Source organism: Miniopterus natalensis, chromosome 4 (genome assembly GCF_054644295.1).
Source record: "Miniopterus natalensis isolate mMinNat1 chromosome 4, mMinNat1.hap1, whole genome shotgun sequence".
Taxonomy (NCBI): Eukaryota; Metazoa; Chordata; class Mammalia; order Chiroptera; family Miniopteridae; genus Miniopterus; species Miniopterus natalensis.
Window position 1 is genome coordinate 43,679,535 of NC_142084.1, and position 16,755 is coordinate 43,696,289.

At 39.4% G+C, this 16,755-nt stretch overlaps 1 protein-coding gene across 1 annotated transcript in view; it reads right to left on the reverse strand.

The window, feature by feature from the left end:
- Positions 1-16,755, reverse strand: part of GATB (glutamyl-tRNA amidotransferase subunit B) — a 70,605-nt gene that overhangs the window by 51,681 nt on the left and 2,169 nt on the right. The window contains exon 2 of the mRNA XM_016211209.2: positions 16,439-16,589. Coding sequence (XP_016066695.2) covers positions 16,439-16,589 — 151 coding nt within the window. The remainder of the gene's footprint in view (positions 1-16,438; positions 16,590-16,755) is intronic.

Here is a 16,755-nt window from a genome sequence, read left to right on the forward strand (position 1 = left end):
TTAGACAGGAAGGTCTGGGAGTTGCTGGCAGCCAGTAAAAAAAAAATTGAGTGTGCAGGTTAACTCATCTCTATTCGTTTTACTCACAACAGTCCCAGCAGTTACTAATTTGGCATTACTCATTGGCAATTAACCTGATCTCCAAGAAGACCTCTACTAATTGACAAACTGGAGCACAACTGAGTCAGAAAGATCTGAGTCAAAATATCATAAGTAGTAGATCTGAGTGGACCACTTATTAACTGTGTGACCTTGCATAAATTACCTAACCTTTCTCTGCCTCAGTTTCTTTATCTGTTAGGTAAAAAATAGTTATTTTTCAGGGTTGTTCTGTGAATTAAATAAAATTACTCAACAGATGGTAGACCTTTAGTAAGTACTAGTTTCAGAATGGAAGTGTTAGTAAATGCAAGATGCCCATCTCAATCGACTCTTTCATAAGCAAGCTTTTCTAGGAGGCAAGGGAATCTAATATGAAAGGCCTAAACCGCTCCACAGATCCATTAGGCTGGATTTACAATCCAAAGTAAGGCACAACAGATGCTGAAATTACGCATTATGTCAACATAATATTTCTCCATTAAATGATAACCAACATCTTCCGTGATAATTAGTGTCTTATCTCCAGTGGAATAGAGATCATATTTCTTAATGTCTCAGGAAGCTTATATTACCTCATTTTCTGTTTTATAGTGAAGCAAAATTTTCCTGTATAACATTGTATGCTTGCTTATGGCTGACAAAAGCTCCCATTCTCAAGTGAAAGAAACTACCTTCTAACAAGTTGACAGTTATAAACTAGTTAACTGAGCCAATTTTCACCCCCATCTCACTGTTAGCTCCACACATCTGACTTCCTGCCTTCTAAGACAGCAGTTACTTTTGAAATTAAGAGTCTGTGCAGAAGAGATGTATGAAGGTATTAAGTAGACATGGGAATCAAAGTTTTAGAAAAACCATTGCTCTTTTGAATACTTTTTGAATAAAACTTTAGGATGGGGCCAGGGTCTTTAACAAGCAAAATCCCCCCACCTTTAACTCTGAACATTTGTCTTTCTCTTATTTATAGCTTTTAAGAAAAGTATATTAATATTAAAAGGCTAAGGAATTCTGAGAAATCCTAGCCAGGTACTCACTATTGGTATGGATAGCGAATTTGGTGGAGCAAGGCCTGTGAATGTCAAAAGCAAATTCCTAGAGACACATGCCATTCTGTCAAAAGTGCTCCTACTATGTTCATCAGTCCCAGGAGATGCCTTTGAACAAGTCTATCAGGACGCAGATATTTAGGAAGAAGAACCTATCTTGAATTTTACGCATCTAATAGGAATACATCTCATAAGAAGTTTCACTGCAAGCCACAAAATCATGGAGGTTAAAAGGGAAAGGGAAAAAGTCAAGCCAAATTATCATAGGGCAAAGGCCCCTCTTTCCTTATTAAGTTTCTTTCAAGAGCAGGTAAGATTTAAAAACTGGCCTGGACTTTTAAAAAATGTCATTGTCATGAAAGAAAAGGAGGGAGGGAAAGAGATGGAGACAGGGAGAGAAAGAAAGGGAAAGGAAAGGAAAGGAAAAAAAAGAAGAAAAAGTGAGACTAGAGTCATGACAATAAACATAGTGTATGATCTTAGCCTGGATCCTGAACTGGGGAGAATAAAGGCTAATGCTGACATAACTGTGCAAACTTGAATGTGAATTGGGTCCTACATAACTACTGTATTCATGTTAGGTTTCTTGAGTGTGATAATTACACAGTGGTCATATAAGAGAATTTTTTGTTCTTAGTAGATAGATGCTAAAATATTTAGGGATGAAGTGCCGTGACTGTGCAACTTACTCTCAAATGGCTTATCCAAAGGGAAAAAATATTCTAGGCGCAGGATGGATGTTCACTGTACTGTTCTTTCAACTTCGCTGTAAGTCTGAATTTTTTTTAAAAATAAAAAGTATGGGGGAGGGAGAAAGGAGTAATTCTTCATCTGAAAGGATGGTGAGACGTTACAAGCCTTAAGTAGGTAAGAGCCCAGAGGAGGCTGGAGTTTAATTTAAACTGATGTGGCGTGTAAACCACACATGTGGATGAGGAGCTTTCATTCACTGTTGCTGAAAATCAGTTATAGAAAAGAAAACAGTGTATATACTAATCCATCTCAAACTTTCCTATGCCATCATTAAGTGATGAGACATTTTGAGGCCCTTGTATAGATGCTGAACTATGGTGCAACCCTCTTATTATGTGAAAAATCCATCAGGGAATTCTGTATTATCATGTATATCCTGCATATAGACAACATATATATACACTCAAGAACATGAAAGGGAGATTTGTTTTTTTACCTGGTAGAAAAAGAATTTACCCCAATTCTATCTTTTTAACTTGGAAATACTTTAATCTTTCCCCAAAGTTGTTTATTTATCTTGTTTCCTGTTAATGCTTCCATTCTGTTGCTTCACCCTGTAAATGTACATGTACTTTCTCAGTGTGTACTTCTCTGAAAGACTTCTATGACTGAGAGCTTCATATTATTGTTACTCATGTTCTTGTGATATGTGCCACTTTAAGTTATTTCAGATGAATGTTACATAAGTTACACTCCCTGCCCAACCCTACTGGCCACTATGAAATGGAAATATCTTTATCTTTTAATGATGCAAAGTGAAGAATATGTATCATAATAATAGTAAACTATTAAGTGCCACTTGAGAGTTAATGAAGTGCTTTCATATACATTTAGCTTCTTTGCATAGATGTAGCAATGGAAGGGAACAAGAAGATAGATAAGAGAGCTTGCTGGTGGTGATAAGGAAACAACGGTTATGAGTGACTATGGGCATCTTGAACGTTTACAACCTATAAAGGAAAAATTCCCTATTGTGTTTTGTTGGAAATGAACAATTAGCACATACTGCAGAAGGGAATGCAGTCTGGTGCTTTAAGCCAACAATGGGAACCAGGCAATTCTCATTTCTTTTTTTTTAACTGGGCTTTGACCTCCCTGTGTTCTTGGGCAAATCAATAAGGCCTTCAGTTTCTTCTCCTATCAATTGGGGTTGGAGCCCCTGACCTTGCTCACTGGGGTGGCCTATGAGTTGGCAAACATCACCAAAAATTCAAGACACTATTGATAATCACTATTACTGCCTGTCTGCATCTCCTAAGAAAGCTGCAGAGCATGACAAAGACCATTGATTGATTGTGCTTCTTGCTTTTATACTTGTGAGAGGACATTCATGCATCAAAATTTGGAATACAATACTTTAAAGGCTCCTGGGAACACTATGTCTTTTGATTCCCACTTATGTTCCCTGCCCCAACTCCAGGCCTTATAATAAGGATGCAGCCAGTGGAGGAAGGCTGGGAAACATTCAGGCTCACCAGCAGGAACCCTCTGTTGCGAGTAACAGAATGCTCTTCAGAGGGGCCCCACCTGGCTACACTAACTATGCCAACATCACCAAGCCTACGCTTGTCATTTCTGGGATGCCAATGGCAAAATGACTTCCTTATTTTGCCAAGATTTTAAAAAGAGCTAAGGAAAAAAATTCTCCAAGAAGCTGCAGTGGAGAGGATAGTCAACTCCTGCCCCATACTAAATGTGAAGCTGAAAATACATATAAAAATGACCAAGTAAGAAAATACATACTTGTGGTGTAGAGAAAGAATCCCACAGAACCCACTCAAAAGAGTACCTCACCTCTACTTGCAGACACAATGCAGATATAATAAAACTGGTTCATGTATTTGAGGACACAACTGGCCATCCTCCGTCTTCCTGCCTCCATGTTTCCATGTGGCTGGATTTTGCTCTTGGCTCCATATTGTTTTGTCCTCCAAAGAGGAGTGACTTTTCTGACTAGTGACTTTGGGAAACTGAGCACATGTGGATCAGTCTCTTCTGGCTGAGCATTTTTAGTACAGCCTCTAGTACAAATCATCAGAACAAAGCCTGCATGAGCACCTTCTCATGAGCATGCCCACAGAGATGGTATATTCTTGTCTACTGCCATATAAGCTTTCTCCAAGTGGAAGGCCTACAGTTTTAAGCAGCTGAGTTCAACTCAGGTAGAAAGTACTAGAAGCCATTTGCTATATATTTCAAGTTGCATTTTTTAATCAAGCTATTATCGGTAATAAAGCTGATAGTTTCATATCCATCTGTCTGATCTCTCAATTGGTTCCAACTCAAGAGGGGAAGGGACTATTATTTTTATTAACTCCCTAAAACTGCACAGTATCTTCCTGGAAACTCTTTTCAGCACTCATAAACCAAATCTAGAAACCCCATGGCAGCACCAATGACTCTGCAAAGCAGAAGCAGCCCAGGAGGGCCAGCTGCCATGGCCGGGCATGCATTTCCTGTGAGGGAAGAGCTTTTATAGGTATGCTGCAGTTCTTTAAGTTCTGAAACTGTCCATGGAAGAAAAATGAATGGTGCCCAGCTGCATGATTTGAGGCTGCATTTTTATTATAGGCTTCTGGTATAAATCACTGGAACAAAGCCTCTATGAGCTGCCTGAATGTCAGAGACAAACACAGTGTCACAGAACACGGGTTAGGTAATTTTTTTAACTACTACATATTTATATCAACAAAAGACCGCTGAGTTTTCATCCTCCTAGGCATCTTTGGCAATGGGTTTGTATTTTATTTTTGACACATTCCCACCTCATTTTCTAGCATTACTGACTTTTGGGAGCAGTAATGTACCGCACCTACTTTAAAGAGTTGAGAATTATAAGTATAGCACTATCTCCTCTAACAATGGCTCCTTGTTGTGCTCAATCTCATCCAAGCACCTAGTTTGAGCGGAAAAGAAACCTGCATGAGGAGACATGGAAATGTGAGAAAAGCCCTTTCCAAACATAACACTGAAGGTTTCTTGCTCAGAAATAAATCTCTAGGGAGAGGAAATACTGCCTTGAGACATTCCCTCAGCAGGAAGGAGCACAGGGCCAGGCGAGAGAGATGTTCTGCAGACCCAGGGGAGTCACCTCACCGGGGAAGAAGGCAGATGAGGTCGCTCAGTTCCCCACAGATTCCTCCCACCACAGCTGGGTGGCTCCTCTCAGTTCTACACTACTGCTTTTCCTTGACAAGAATGAGATGGCATCATCATTTCCACACAAAGGTGAAGGGAATGATTCATTAAGGATGAAATTTTGGGGGAAAATGATAACCTTCAAAGGCCACAGGTGAGAGTATGTAACCCTGCACAACTCAGGGGAATTTGGAAAGAGCTCAATCACAAGAGGATAAGATGTATATAGCTCTCAGCCTCAACTAGTGTGCAGAACTGCAATACACACAAAACAATGTAGAACTGCAATCAGAAGGGAGGGATACCCTGGCAGCAGAGGAACGGAAGTCAGAGAGGTGTAAAGATGCCTCTCATGGCCCATTCTGGGTCTCTGAGTCACCCCCATTCACAGCTTTGGCCACCGCTACATAGTCACATTCTCTGTTACCCTCTGTAAGGTTTTAATCTTAGTAAAATCTCAGCCCAGGCTTTAAATGAAAACAAAACAAAAAAGTCTGCTCTAAGAACTGGCTTGCATAAGTTTGCTGTCTGGAAGGCTTGGGGTTCAAATTTACTCACTCTGTGGTCCAGGAACCCCGAAGCTAAGAGACAAACATAAAAAATGGCCCTGGCTTTGACATGGGGCATCTGGCAAAAGCCAATGCAAAAGCCCTATGGAGAGACTTGCTTTCAACCCAGCCACAAGATTCCCACCAATAAATCCCTATCAAACACGACTTCACAATCCAAAATTACAAAATCCACAAAAAGATCATGTGCCGTTAGCTAGAATCAGCAGACACACAGAAAGGCAGAACAGATAACCCAAGAACTTCAGGTAACAGAATTACTAAACACAGACTATTAAATAAGTCCATTTAAAATTATTAAGGAAATAAATAACTAAATACATGAAAAGGGAATAAGATATTTTGAAAGAGACAGGAGAGATTTAAAAGAGAAAAATAGGACTTCTATAAATGAAAGGTACTCTCAGTGAAATAAAAAACTCAGTGAGTATAGAGCAGCGTAGACTTAACAAAGAGAGAATTAGTGAACTGGAAGATAGTACAGAGAAAACTTCTCAGAATGAAGCATAGAGAAAAAACCCCTGAAAGAATTTTCTATTATGACCACTATTTGCACAGCAATAAGTATAGCTGAGAGCTGCTCTCTTGATGGTGGGTCTGGGGAAATTCAGTGCCTGGCGCACTGAATTGGTGGCTCATTAGGTTAGATCTCCTTTTGTCCATTTCTTTTTCTGAATCAGCACTTTTCCCTCTGCCCAGGTTTAGATCTCTCACCTAGAAGATACTGTAATAAACAGCAAATACAATCAGTGTCAACACTAAATAGTCAATGTCTCTCTGTGTGTATAAGCATGTATATCTATAAACATACTGGGGGTAGGCAAAAGTAGGATTACAGTTGTGAGTATGCAAAACACAGAGTTCATTCCTGTATTATTATTTATTACTGTATTATTTATTTGTATTATAATTATATACCTACTTTTGTCAACCCCTACATTTAATAGTTAATGTTTTGAGATATATACAGACACATACGAATACTTTCAAAATAATAGCACCTACATATACCAGATTTCCAGAAACTCCAGCTATGGTAGAATACACAATGGAAGCTGAGCATTAAACTGGGAGTGAGGGCCCAGCCGGGTGTGGCTCAGCAGTTGAGCGTCAACCTAGGATCCAGGCGATCGGGGTTCGATTCCCGGTCAGGACACATGCCCAGGTTGCGGGCTCGATCAATGACTCTCTCATCATTGGTGTTTCTGTCTCTGTCTCTCCCTTTCCTTACCTCTCTCTGAAATCAATAAAGATATGTAAAAAAAAAAAACTAAAAAAAAAAAACTGGGAGTGAGAAATCCAAACTCTAATCTGACTGAGACATTAAGTAATTGTGTGACCCTGAGCAAATACAACAGCTGTCCTCTCATCTGTAATTTAAAAGTACTAAATTAAATGACTCCCAGGATCTCTTCCTACTGTACTCAGATATGTTTTCTAACTTCAAGAAGCTAACCAGCTTTCATACCATCCATGTAGTTTATTTTGTAGGACAGGTCTCTACTCAGAGCCTTGTTCTTATTTACATTAACGAATGTGATAATCTGGCTTTCTGGGCTACAGCAAATCAGAAATAATAACTGAGCAGTGAAAAATGAGCAAGGGACTCCTAGAGTCAAATACGCTAAGAGCAGCTTTAAAAAGGTGAGGGGTAGATGATGAAAACTTAAAAGAATGACTATTGTTAGTCATTTATGGTAGGATCAGATAGCTTTCCACACCTCAACCACCCTTGAAGGCACCGTTATATTACAACACTAAGCCTTAACTGATGTTGCTGAAAACCTTGAGTAATAAAGAAAAGGTTAGCTTATGGTCAACATACCCTATTTAAAAGCAGGCAAGTATAAAATGCATTTTAGAAAGATTCCTGTCAAGAGGCTATAAAAATATTAAAAGTGTTGTTTTAAGACACCTGGAAAATTCTTTCAGATGGACTCTCCATGCATGTATATGTAAGCTTGTACAATTATATAGAGAAATATTTATTAAGGGTGTTATGTACACGTTTTACGCAAGGTACTGTCAAGTAGCCCAAGAAAGATACATGAATTGCTTTTTAGAACCTTATAATTAAATGCAGAAATTGCTATAAACAACATACATGAGAAGATGGTCATCAACTGTATGAAACAGATATATACTGATACAAAGTAGAAGCATTATAATTAATACAATGAGATTTCATGTGGAGAATATTGCATGTAAGACTGGGAGGGAGGTGGGGGAAGTGAGGATCGTTGTGAAGAGGGAAGCCTTCAAGGACTCACTGAAGGCTGGAAAAAGTCACCGTGGCAGGGAAGGAGTCAAATGCTTCCCACATGGGGGGAGGTGAAGTCATGCTGCTTGTTGAATGTGAAAGCCCATCACAGTCATGAGTCATCTGAGCTCATGGGAAACATCCAGTTAATGACATCATAAGGCCAGTTTGGATCAACAGAGAGTTTAAGAGCTGAAAGGGAACCTTCCCACATTTGTGTGTATGAGCTCACAGACACACCTCTTTAGAAAAGGCAAGGGTCATGGGGCAAAACCTGTCACCCCTGGACCATCCCACTCTACAAATGAATCAAGGAGAAAAGTATAAAAGTGCCTCTGAGAGTAACTGGCAAGAGTGAAGTCTGAGAACACAACATAATTATAAGTTCTACAGATTACATTAAAGCAAATCACTGGAATGGAAAAAAATTTTAATAGAATACTGTCACATTTTGTCTTCTTAAATAATGAAACATCATTTAAGTGTAAATAGACAAAGAAGTAAATACAGATCTGATTATAATATATGCATTTAAACACTTTTCCCTATTGCTGTTTTCTTAAATTTTTATTTTGCTTAGAAGCTCTGAGTTAAAGCAACTTATACAATAATGTTTAGAATTAGGGTCCGGAAAGCATTTCAGCCTGATGTTCTCTAGAATCAGTCAAGTATTTCTAAATCTGTTAGGTCCTTGAAAACAAGTTATTACCAATATCTGCTCTGTTCAGAGAGCTAGAATATCGCAGATTTACCTAGCTTTAAATAAATCTGTCAAAAGAAATTTTAAAAAGAAATTAACCTCAAAGTACTTTACAAAAGCATTTGCATTATCATTTCTTTATGGGACAAGATTCCTTGTGGTGCAACCTGCAGATGTGTTCAAGAACGAATCTCCAGCATGAAGCACGCTGTCTGCAGTTTGTTAGTTCCCAGAGGGCAGGTATCACATCAGATTTATTCCCATCACATTTTCCCCTCTTTATTCCCCTTCTTCTCAACAATAGTGTTATATACTCTTGTGAATAAAAGAAAGTTTTATACAATGAGGTAAACACTGTTTCAGTTTTCATTCCACAGCTGCCAGAGCCAATTCCAAACACCTCTGATATAGAAAGCTCCAAATGCTTTTTAAGACAGGCCAATCCTGAGACAAGAGAAGAATATTCTTGCATACATGTATTGAGAACAGCTTTTAGGGCCCTTTCCTCAGTTCTGGATATAAGCAGCATTCATAACTAGCAGGGGGTTCTGTGTTACGTACAGATAAGAGCTTCCAGAAAAGCAAAACAAGAACAGTCACTGGTTTCTAATTAATCTCATTGTGGCACAGCCTGAGATTACCAGAAGTTACCTACTGGCCACAGCTAAGCCACTTATCAGGTGAGCATCGGCAGAAGCAACAATGTTCTCTTCCCTTTCTCCTGCATAGGGATTGGCACCCAAACAGGGCAAGTGTTTCAAATAAGGAAGAGTGTGAGTGTGTGTGTGTGTATGTGTGTGTGAGCAAGCAGATTTGCACATGCATAAATAAATAAAAAAAACTGGATACCTTGCTAAAATTGCACCATTACTGGAAACATTGGTGAATTATGAAACAAACAGACTTGTAAACCCCATGACATTTTATCAGATACATTCGTTCCTATTTCATATCCATATACCAAGTAGTGCAAGTAGAGAAATTAAAATGACATGACAAATAGGAAATAACTAACTCTAAGCAAAAAGCCTAGGATCCTGTCTATAGTTCTGTAGACAACTAATTATTTAATATATTAAAGGAAATTGTGTATCAGAGTAAGAGTTTTGTGTTTTTGTTTTTTAACTAGGGCAAAATAACGAGTGAGGCTGAATCCCTGCCATAAAAACAAAGAATACTGTCCTTAGTTTAGCTATAATCCTGCCTATAAGCAAACAAATGGGCTGAATGACCTTTTCAGTCTGAAGATTTATGATGGGATTCCATATAATTCTAAAACTAAAGGTAAAATAAGATAAAATGCCTGTGGTCCTAAGAAACATTCAGAAGTGTCACAAATCAGAATGCAGGGGTGAAGATGGGGGATAAAAATGAGTATTATATCTATAAACACAGACATTTATATATGCATATAAATTTATAAATAAACACACATAGCCACGCTCAAAAGCAAGAAAGGAAACCTCTGAGGCTCACAGCAGTCGTGGGGTTTAGAGCCATCTATCATCCAGGAGGAACTGCAAGAGGCAGGACCTGCAAAGGGTTTAAGAGTGTGAACTTGGAAGCCAGACCACAGACACACCTCAGAGATACTGTAGGTTTGGTTCCACACCACCCCAACAAAGTGAATAATCATCTTTTTGCTGGTGGAGGATCTTGCCTTCAATTTGTAAAAAACAAAAACAAAAAATCCTACATCTGTGAGGCTTAATGAAGTGAAGCACAATAAAACAAGATATGCCCACTGGATTACGGTCCGGCTTCTCCACTTTCTAATTGGGGTAATGATAGGAACTGCACCTCAGAGTTGTTACCTGGTTAAATAAGTTAACACATAAAGAAAGCACCTGAACAGGCACATAACAAGCTCTCAGTAAATATTAGTTCACTTTGCTGCTATCGTTGTTAACCAGGTTGGAGAGTCAGGAGATGTCGGCAATTTAAAGCACCTTAGGAAAAGTAGTCAAGGCTGTGAGCCCACTAGGGTAGGCAGGTGGTAGCCACAAACTCCTGGTACAGTCAGAAAATCTGCCACCAGCTGGAGGAGCTGACATGGAGGAGGCCAGGCACCTCAAGCCATGGGTGAAGAGACTTGAGAAATCAGAGCCCCTAACCCTGGACCTGCCTTGGGTGTGGGGATTGGATGTTGGCACTATCCAAGGTCTGTAACAGTCGGGGATGAAGAAATTAACATAGAACCTGTTTGTTCAATAAATCCCAGTGGGCCCTGACAGAGGCCACTAGGAATTCATCCCAGAGATACCTCCAAAGTCCAGAAAAGATTCTTCAAGTGGGAAAATCACACTGAGCTGAATAAATAAAAACAAATCTACACCTGGATGTATCCTGGGTAAAATTATCAGAGAAAAAACAGATTACCTACAAAGGATGCAGACTTCTCATCAAGCAGTAATAGATGCCTGAGGACAATGGAATCATGTCTTCAAAGTGCTGAGGGGAAATAACTGTCAACTTAGAATTCTGTACTATCACTCAAGAGCCCAGGAGAAACAAAAACGATTGGAGGCACAGAAAAACTAAGCAAGGGCATTACCCACACACCCAGAAGCAAGAGATACTAACAGGCAGAAAAGAGCGCCAAAAAGGAGGGTGAGATGTAAGAAACTGTTTGCAAGAAAAGGGAGAATCAGATGGGAGCTTCCTCAATCCTCCACTGCCTTTACTAGTGGGCGCAGAGGCACATCTTCCCTGAGGTCACAGTGGGAGACCTGTCTGTGCTCTGGGGACACCCCCTGCTTTCTCAGAAAACTGATTCTATTAATAATTTCCTCTCCCCTATATGTTACTCCTTTAAAGCTAACATTTAATTGTTGAATAAAATATTATAGACAAGTATCTTGAAATAATCTATAATGAAAAGTAGCCACTACTACCACCCTCCCTTGCCATTCCTGTTCCCTGGCAGCAACCACCTTCAGATCTTTGAGATGTCTTGTCTGGTATCTACCTTCCTATTTTTAAATAACATGCTGTGCCAGGGGACCTTTGGAAAATCCATCACCTGCTTCCCAAGGCTCATGGCCATTTGTATTGTGACAATCCTTCCTTAATCTGGGAAAAAGACAGACTTGATAAACTGTTCCAATGACACAGTGTTCTCGTTTTGAGTACATGGAGCCAAGACTCAGCCCATTCCATTGCCATGAGATCATTTATGTTAGTTACAAGGTGAGGTATTTTGCAATACTTTTATACCCTGTCTCATGAAAATTTACCAATGTTTGCTACTTTACTATATTTCTATTCAAGAACAAAATACACCGCCCCCTATGTGCAACAACTCGATAAGCTGAGTTACACTGAAGTTGAAAAAGTCAGGTTGGTAGGCTGGTCGGTCACTTTACCCCCAGGGGAAAAAGGGAAACCCACCACATGCATGAGGTCAGGTGCGAATGATTGAGAATGTGGATGAGCTTATTCCTCCTAAGAACAGGACAGGGTGGGAGTTAACAGGCGGCAGATGGGTGCGTCTGTCACTGTTTGGACTCTAGGAAGAAAGAAAAACTTCACCAGCAGAAGGCTGAGGGTCCAGTAGAGGTAATACGTGATTATTAATATTATCTTCATATAAAATTTTTACAAGCTTTGTTGAAAACTTTTGACTCTTGAGAGTTCTAAATCTTTCACTCATTGCCTTATTTAAAAAAAAATAAAAAGCAAAAAGAAATAAAAGCCAAAAAACAAAAACAAAAACCAATCAACCACCTTAGGACCTAAAAGGAAGCAGCCTCCTTCATCTGTGGCCAAAAATGTTCCTAAAGCATATTCTTACATTACTTTTTTCTTGTTTTATCAATTTAGACCATGACTTCTAGTTATGGTAGAAAAGAATTTAGTTCTTTTATTTCCCAACATCCCAGTTGTATCAGTTTTTGTTAAATCAGTAGTTGGTGCCATTATTATTATTACATAAGTACGTTTTCTGCTGAGCTGTTAAGTATACTATGTCTACATTTTCTTTCTTGAAGTTACGTTTTTCCTGCAGTTAACAGGTCTCTCTTTTCTTTTTTTTAGGAGGGAGGGAGAGGGAGAAAGAGAGAGACAGAAACATCGATGTGAGAGAGACACATAGATTGGTTGCCTTCTGCACATGCCCTGACCCGGACCAGAGAATGAATCTGCAACCCAGGTACGTGCCCTTGGCTGGGAATCAAACCCAAGACCCTTCGGTCCTCGGGCCAATGCTCTAACCACTGGCCACACCGGCCAGGGCTGTAAAATCTCTTTTCTACACAAACATTAGATATCTGCTATTCGTACCCCACCTCCCTTGTTTCTTGAAACCTCCCCTCCCATAGGGCCCTCTGGGCCTGTTGCAGAGCTGGCAGTCTGGAACCTCTCCATTACTCCAGTAGGTTCCCGTGATAATGAAAATTTTTTGAGAATCTGCTTGTCTGAAAATATCATTATTTTACTGTCACACTTGATTTATATAGTGCTGGGTACAGAATTCTAGGTTAGAATGATTTTTTTCCCTAAGATTTTTTTTTTTTTAAGGCACTGTTTCCTTCTCTTCTAGCTCTAAGTGCTGCTTTTAAGAAGTTTGATGCATAGACATATGCATAACCCACGGACACACACAATAGTGACGTGATGGTCTGGGAAGACGGGTAGGAGTGGGGAGAGGGGGTCAATAGCGGGGAAGGGAACAGCTGTAATATTTTCAACAATAAAGATAAATTTTTTAAAAAGTCTGATGCCTTTCTGATTCCTTGCCCTTTGCATGTGACCTTTCATTACTTCTCTGTAAGTTCTAGTATCTAATCTTCACCCCTGGCATTCCTACACTTCATGATGACATGCCTGCCTACGAGACTATTTTTACTCCTTGCTCTGGGTTGTTGGCAGGCCCTTTCCATTTGGAGACATGTCTCCTTCAGTTCTGGGAAATTAATCTGTGTTATTTGTTTGAGAGTTTCCTTTTGTCTATTTTCTCTCTCCTGGAACTCCTATTAATCAAATGTTGGACATCCTGGATTGATCCTCTCATTTTCTTTTCCCCCCTATTGTCCAATTCCTTGTATGTGTGTTATACTTCCTGGAAGACTTTCCTGACTCATCTTCTATTTCTTTGGATTGGGGGGGCCACCATAATTTTAAGTTCTAAGAGATCATTTTTACTCACTGTTCGTTTTTAAAAAGTAGCACCATGTTCTTAGTTTAGGGATGCAGTTACTTTCTCTTATCTCTGTGAGGGTATTTATAAAAGCTTTTACTTTTTAAAGTATTCTTTTACCTTGCGCATTATCTATTGCCTCTTACTTTAGTTTTCCTTTTATTTTTGGCTTTGTCCATTATGTTGAAGAATTTTTTCAAATGTCCGGAGATTTTTGGCTGTCAATTTATGTTTAAAAGTAAGGTACGAAAATGTCGATTCAAAGTTCTATGTAAAATATCCAGGGCTTGTTGTCAGGTGACCTTCATTCTAGGACAGTTGGATGAAGAGGTAGCTTTCTTACCAAGAGCCCTCTACCCTCACCCCCAATTTTTCCTTCTAGGGACATATCATTTTCAAACAAGTTTCTGCAGATTCCTGCTTGGGGGAAGAGGGGAAGAGGAGAGTTGGCGATACCAGGTCACTTGAGCTCCTCAAACAGGGAAGGTAAAAGGACTGGGTAGGCCCTGAAGTTAAGAATGCAGAAACTCTCTGACAGCACTGACTTTTAATCTGCCTGGCATCTTCAGGAGGAGTGTGTCACCAGCTGAATTTCTCCCTAACCTATAGGTTTCTGTGGGGTGGTACAGCTGCAGAGGGTCAGGGAGAGGACCTCAGGTCTAACTGCTCTGTGTCCAGGCTGAATTAATCCCTTTGTTTTTCTCCATCTGGCTTTCTACAATACCTGAAGTTTCCATCTTGACCCTTTCTGAGGTTGCATAAGGCATATCATCTCATTTCTCACTAGTGTCTCTTTCTGCAGGCATTCTGTCCCTGTCTTGGGTTACAGTGAACCCTGCTCTGCTAAGTCAGGTCCTCCTCCATCTACCATTTCTCATGTACTCTTGTCTTCTCTCCTATTCTCTTGGAAATTTATAACTTTTAAATTCTTCTATCATTATTTCAGTAGGGTTTTGTTGTGGTGGGGAGAGAGACAGATTAAATGTGTATGTTCAATTTACCATATTAATTAAATGCCCCTGTAATTGCCCTTTCTTCATTGGCTCCTTTTCATTAGCATTTAAAAAAAATTATTTTACTGCAGCAAGAACATGTAACGTAAGATCTACCCTCTTAAAACACATTTTTCAGTGTATAATAGGTTACTGTTAACTATAATTCATGAGCACTTAAACATTCTTAAGCCTCTTCAATATTAAGGAAATCAGGACTAATAAAAATTTTCCCTTGATGCAATGTCTCCTTACACCTACTGCATTCTCTTTTCCTTCCTAGCCAAACTTCCTTAAACAGTGGTTCACACTCTCTTACCTCTTCCTCACCACTCCCGAATTTCCCAATATACTGCCACTACCTTCTACCCCATCACTACACTGAACCCATACATTTATAACTGAAAAATTGCCTCTTTTCAGACAAAACAATCTCTCCGTAGACAGATACTCTGAGCCGGAGGCAAGGACAGACAGACATCCTATACCTGTCTTCCCCCAGAGTGACCCAACAGAAAATAAAGGTAACCTTAGATATTTGTCTGCAGGGATGGGGGTTCTCCATGACAAAAAGCACAAGTAGAGGGAAATCCATGGAAAAAGTCCTGAGAAAGAGAAACTGCCCCAATACAACCAAAGCCCTGGGTACAGCAGACACAGAGGAGGCACCGCTCACAACTTTCCACTCTGGGCATGACTCTGAGAAAAGTAAACCTCTGTTCCTACAAGCCTGCCAGTGCTCAGTTCAATCAGCTTTCACTGGTATTTAAATGTTAGAGAGTATGGAATGCACCCATGATAATCCTCCCATCCCCCATCACCACCATATATACATATTCCCTCCAAAAATAGCAGGAAACACCACCTCCAGTTGATGCTGTATGTCCTGGACAGACTATGAGCCATTTATTAGCACCAACAGCCACACTGTTCCTTCCATCTTTTTCTTTGAAATTCAGCCACCTCTATGAAAGTATATGCTAAAAATCCCGATGATGAGTACAGTGGACCCAATCATTCTTCAGGCTTAAGTAAAAGTGAGGAGATAAATGAGTAATTAATGTATATTGTGGTTGGTTTTCTTCTTCATTTTGACCACTTCTTAATTTTCAACAACCACAATCATCATTGACCTTATACTGTAATATCATGTGATATATATGCTGTTGCTGCCTTTAACCGGAGTCCTCTTCCTTCATTTATCTGCCTAACTCCCATCTGGCTTCTCAGATAGCTCAGATACCAACTCTTCCAACATTCTTTCTTACCCAACCATAATCCTACCCCAATTTCTCATAATAGTCCTTCTGTTACTGAATTAAAAGCCCCTCCTCTGGGTTCCAAAGCCATGCTCTACCTATCACCTTCACAGGAGTGATCACACAGCGCTCTATTTGTTTATTAAGACACACCTCCCCATACAGTCTTTGACCTCAAAGGCAAGGATCATCGCTCATTTTTATTTTCCAGTTTATAGCACAGTTTCTGGTATTTAGTAGACGTTCTAAAATGTGTGTGAAATGAGTGAATAAACATATGAATAAACAGATATTTAGACTTTAAAACAGAATTATAGAGATGGGTCTTTCAAAAACATTTAGTCTGTCCTACTTCATCCAAACTTCCCTAGACAAGTATTTCCTAAGAGCTGTGACAAGATATTAAAACAAAGAAATCATTATCTATGTTCAATAAAACATAAACACTTTCTAATGTAAAGAGGGTTAAATAAAAACCTTACCGGCAAAGTTCCAGGCAGAGATGCATCAAAAAAAGATACTAAAGAATTCGGAGGTGCTGCAAAGAGGACTTGAGATCCAGAGAAGAGTTTTGAGTTGGAGGAAATTTGGGCATGAATTTCCAAACCTACCACAGCTGCCCATTCATGTTCACTAAAGAGAAAGATATAATGGTTAAATAGTTAGATCTGTCACCACACATAAATTTCTATGAGCCTACACCACAAATGTTAATTTCTTATTTGTGCTTTCAACTTATTAAAATTTTATTTCCTTACATTAAAAAATGTGTCATTTTGTATTAGTGATTAAATGGAAA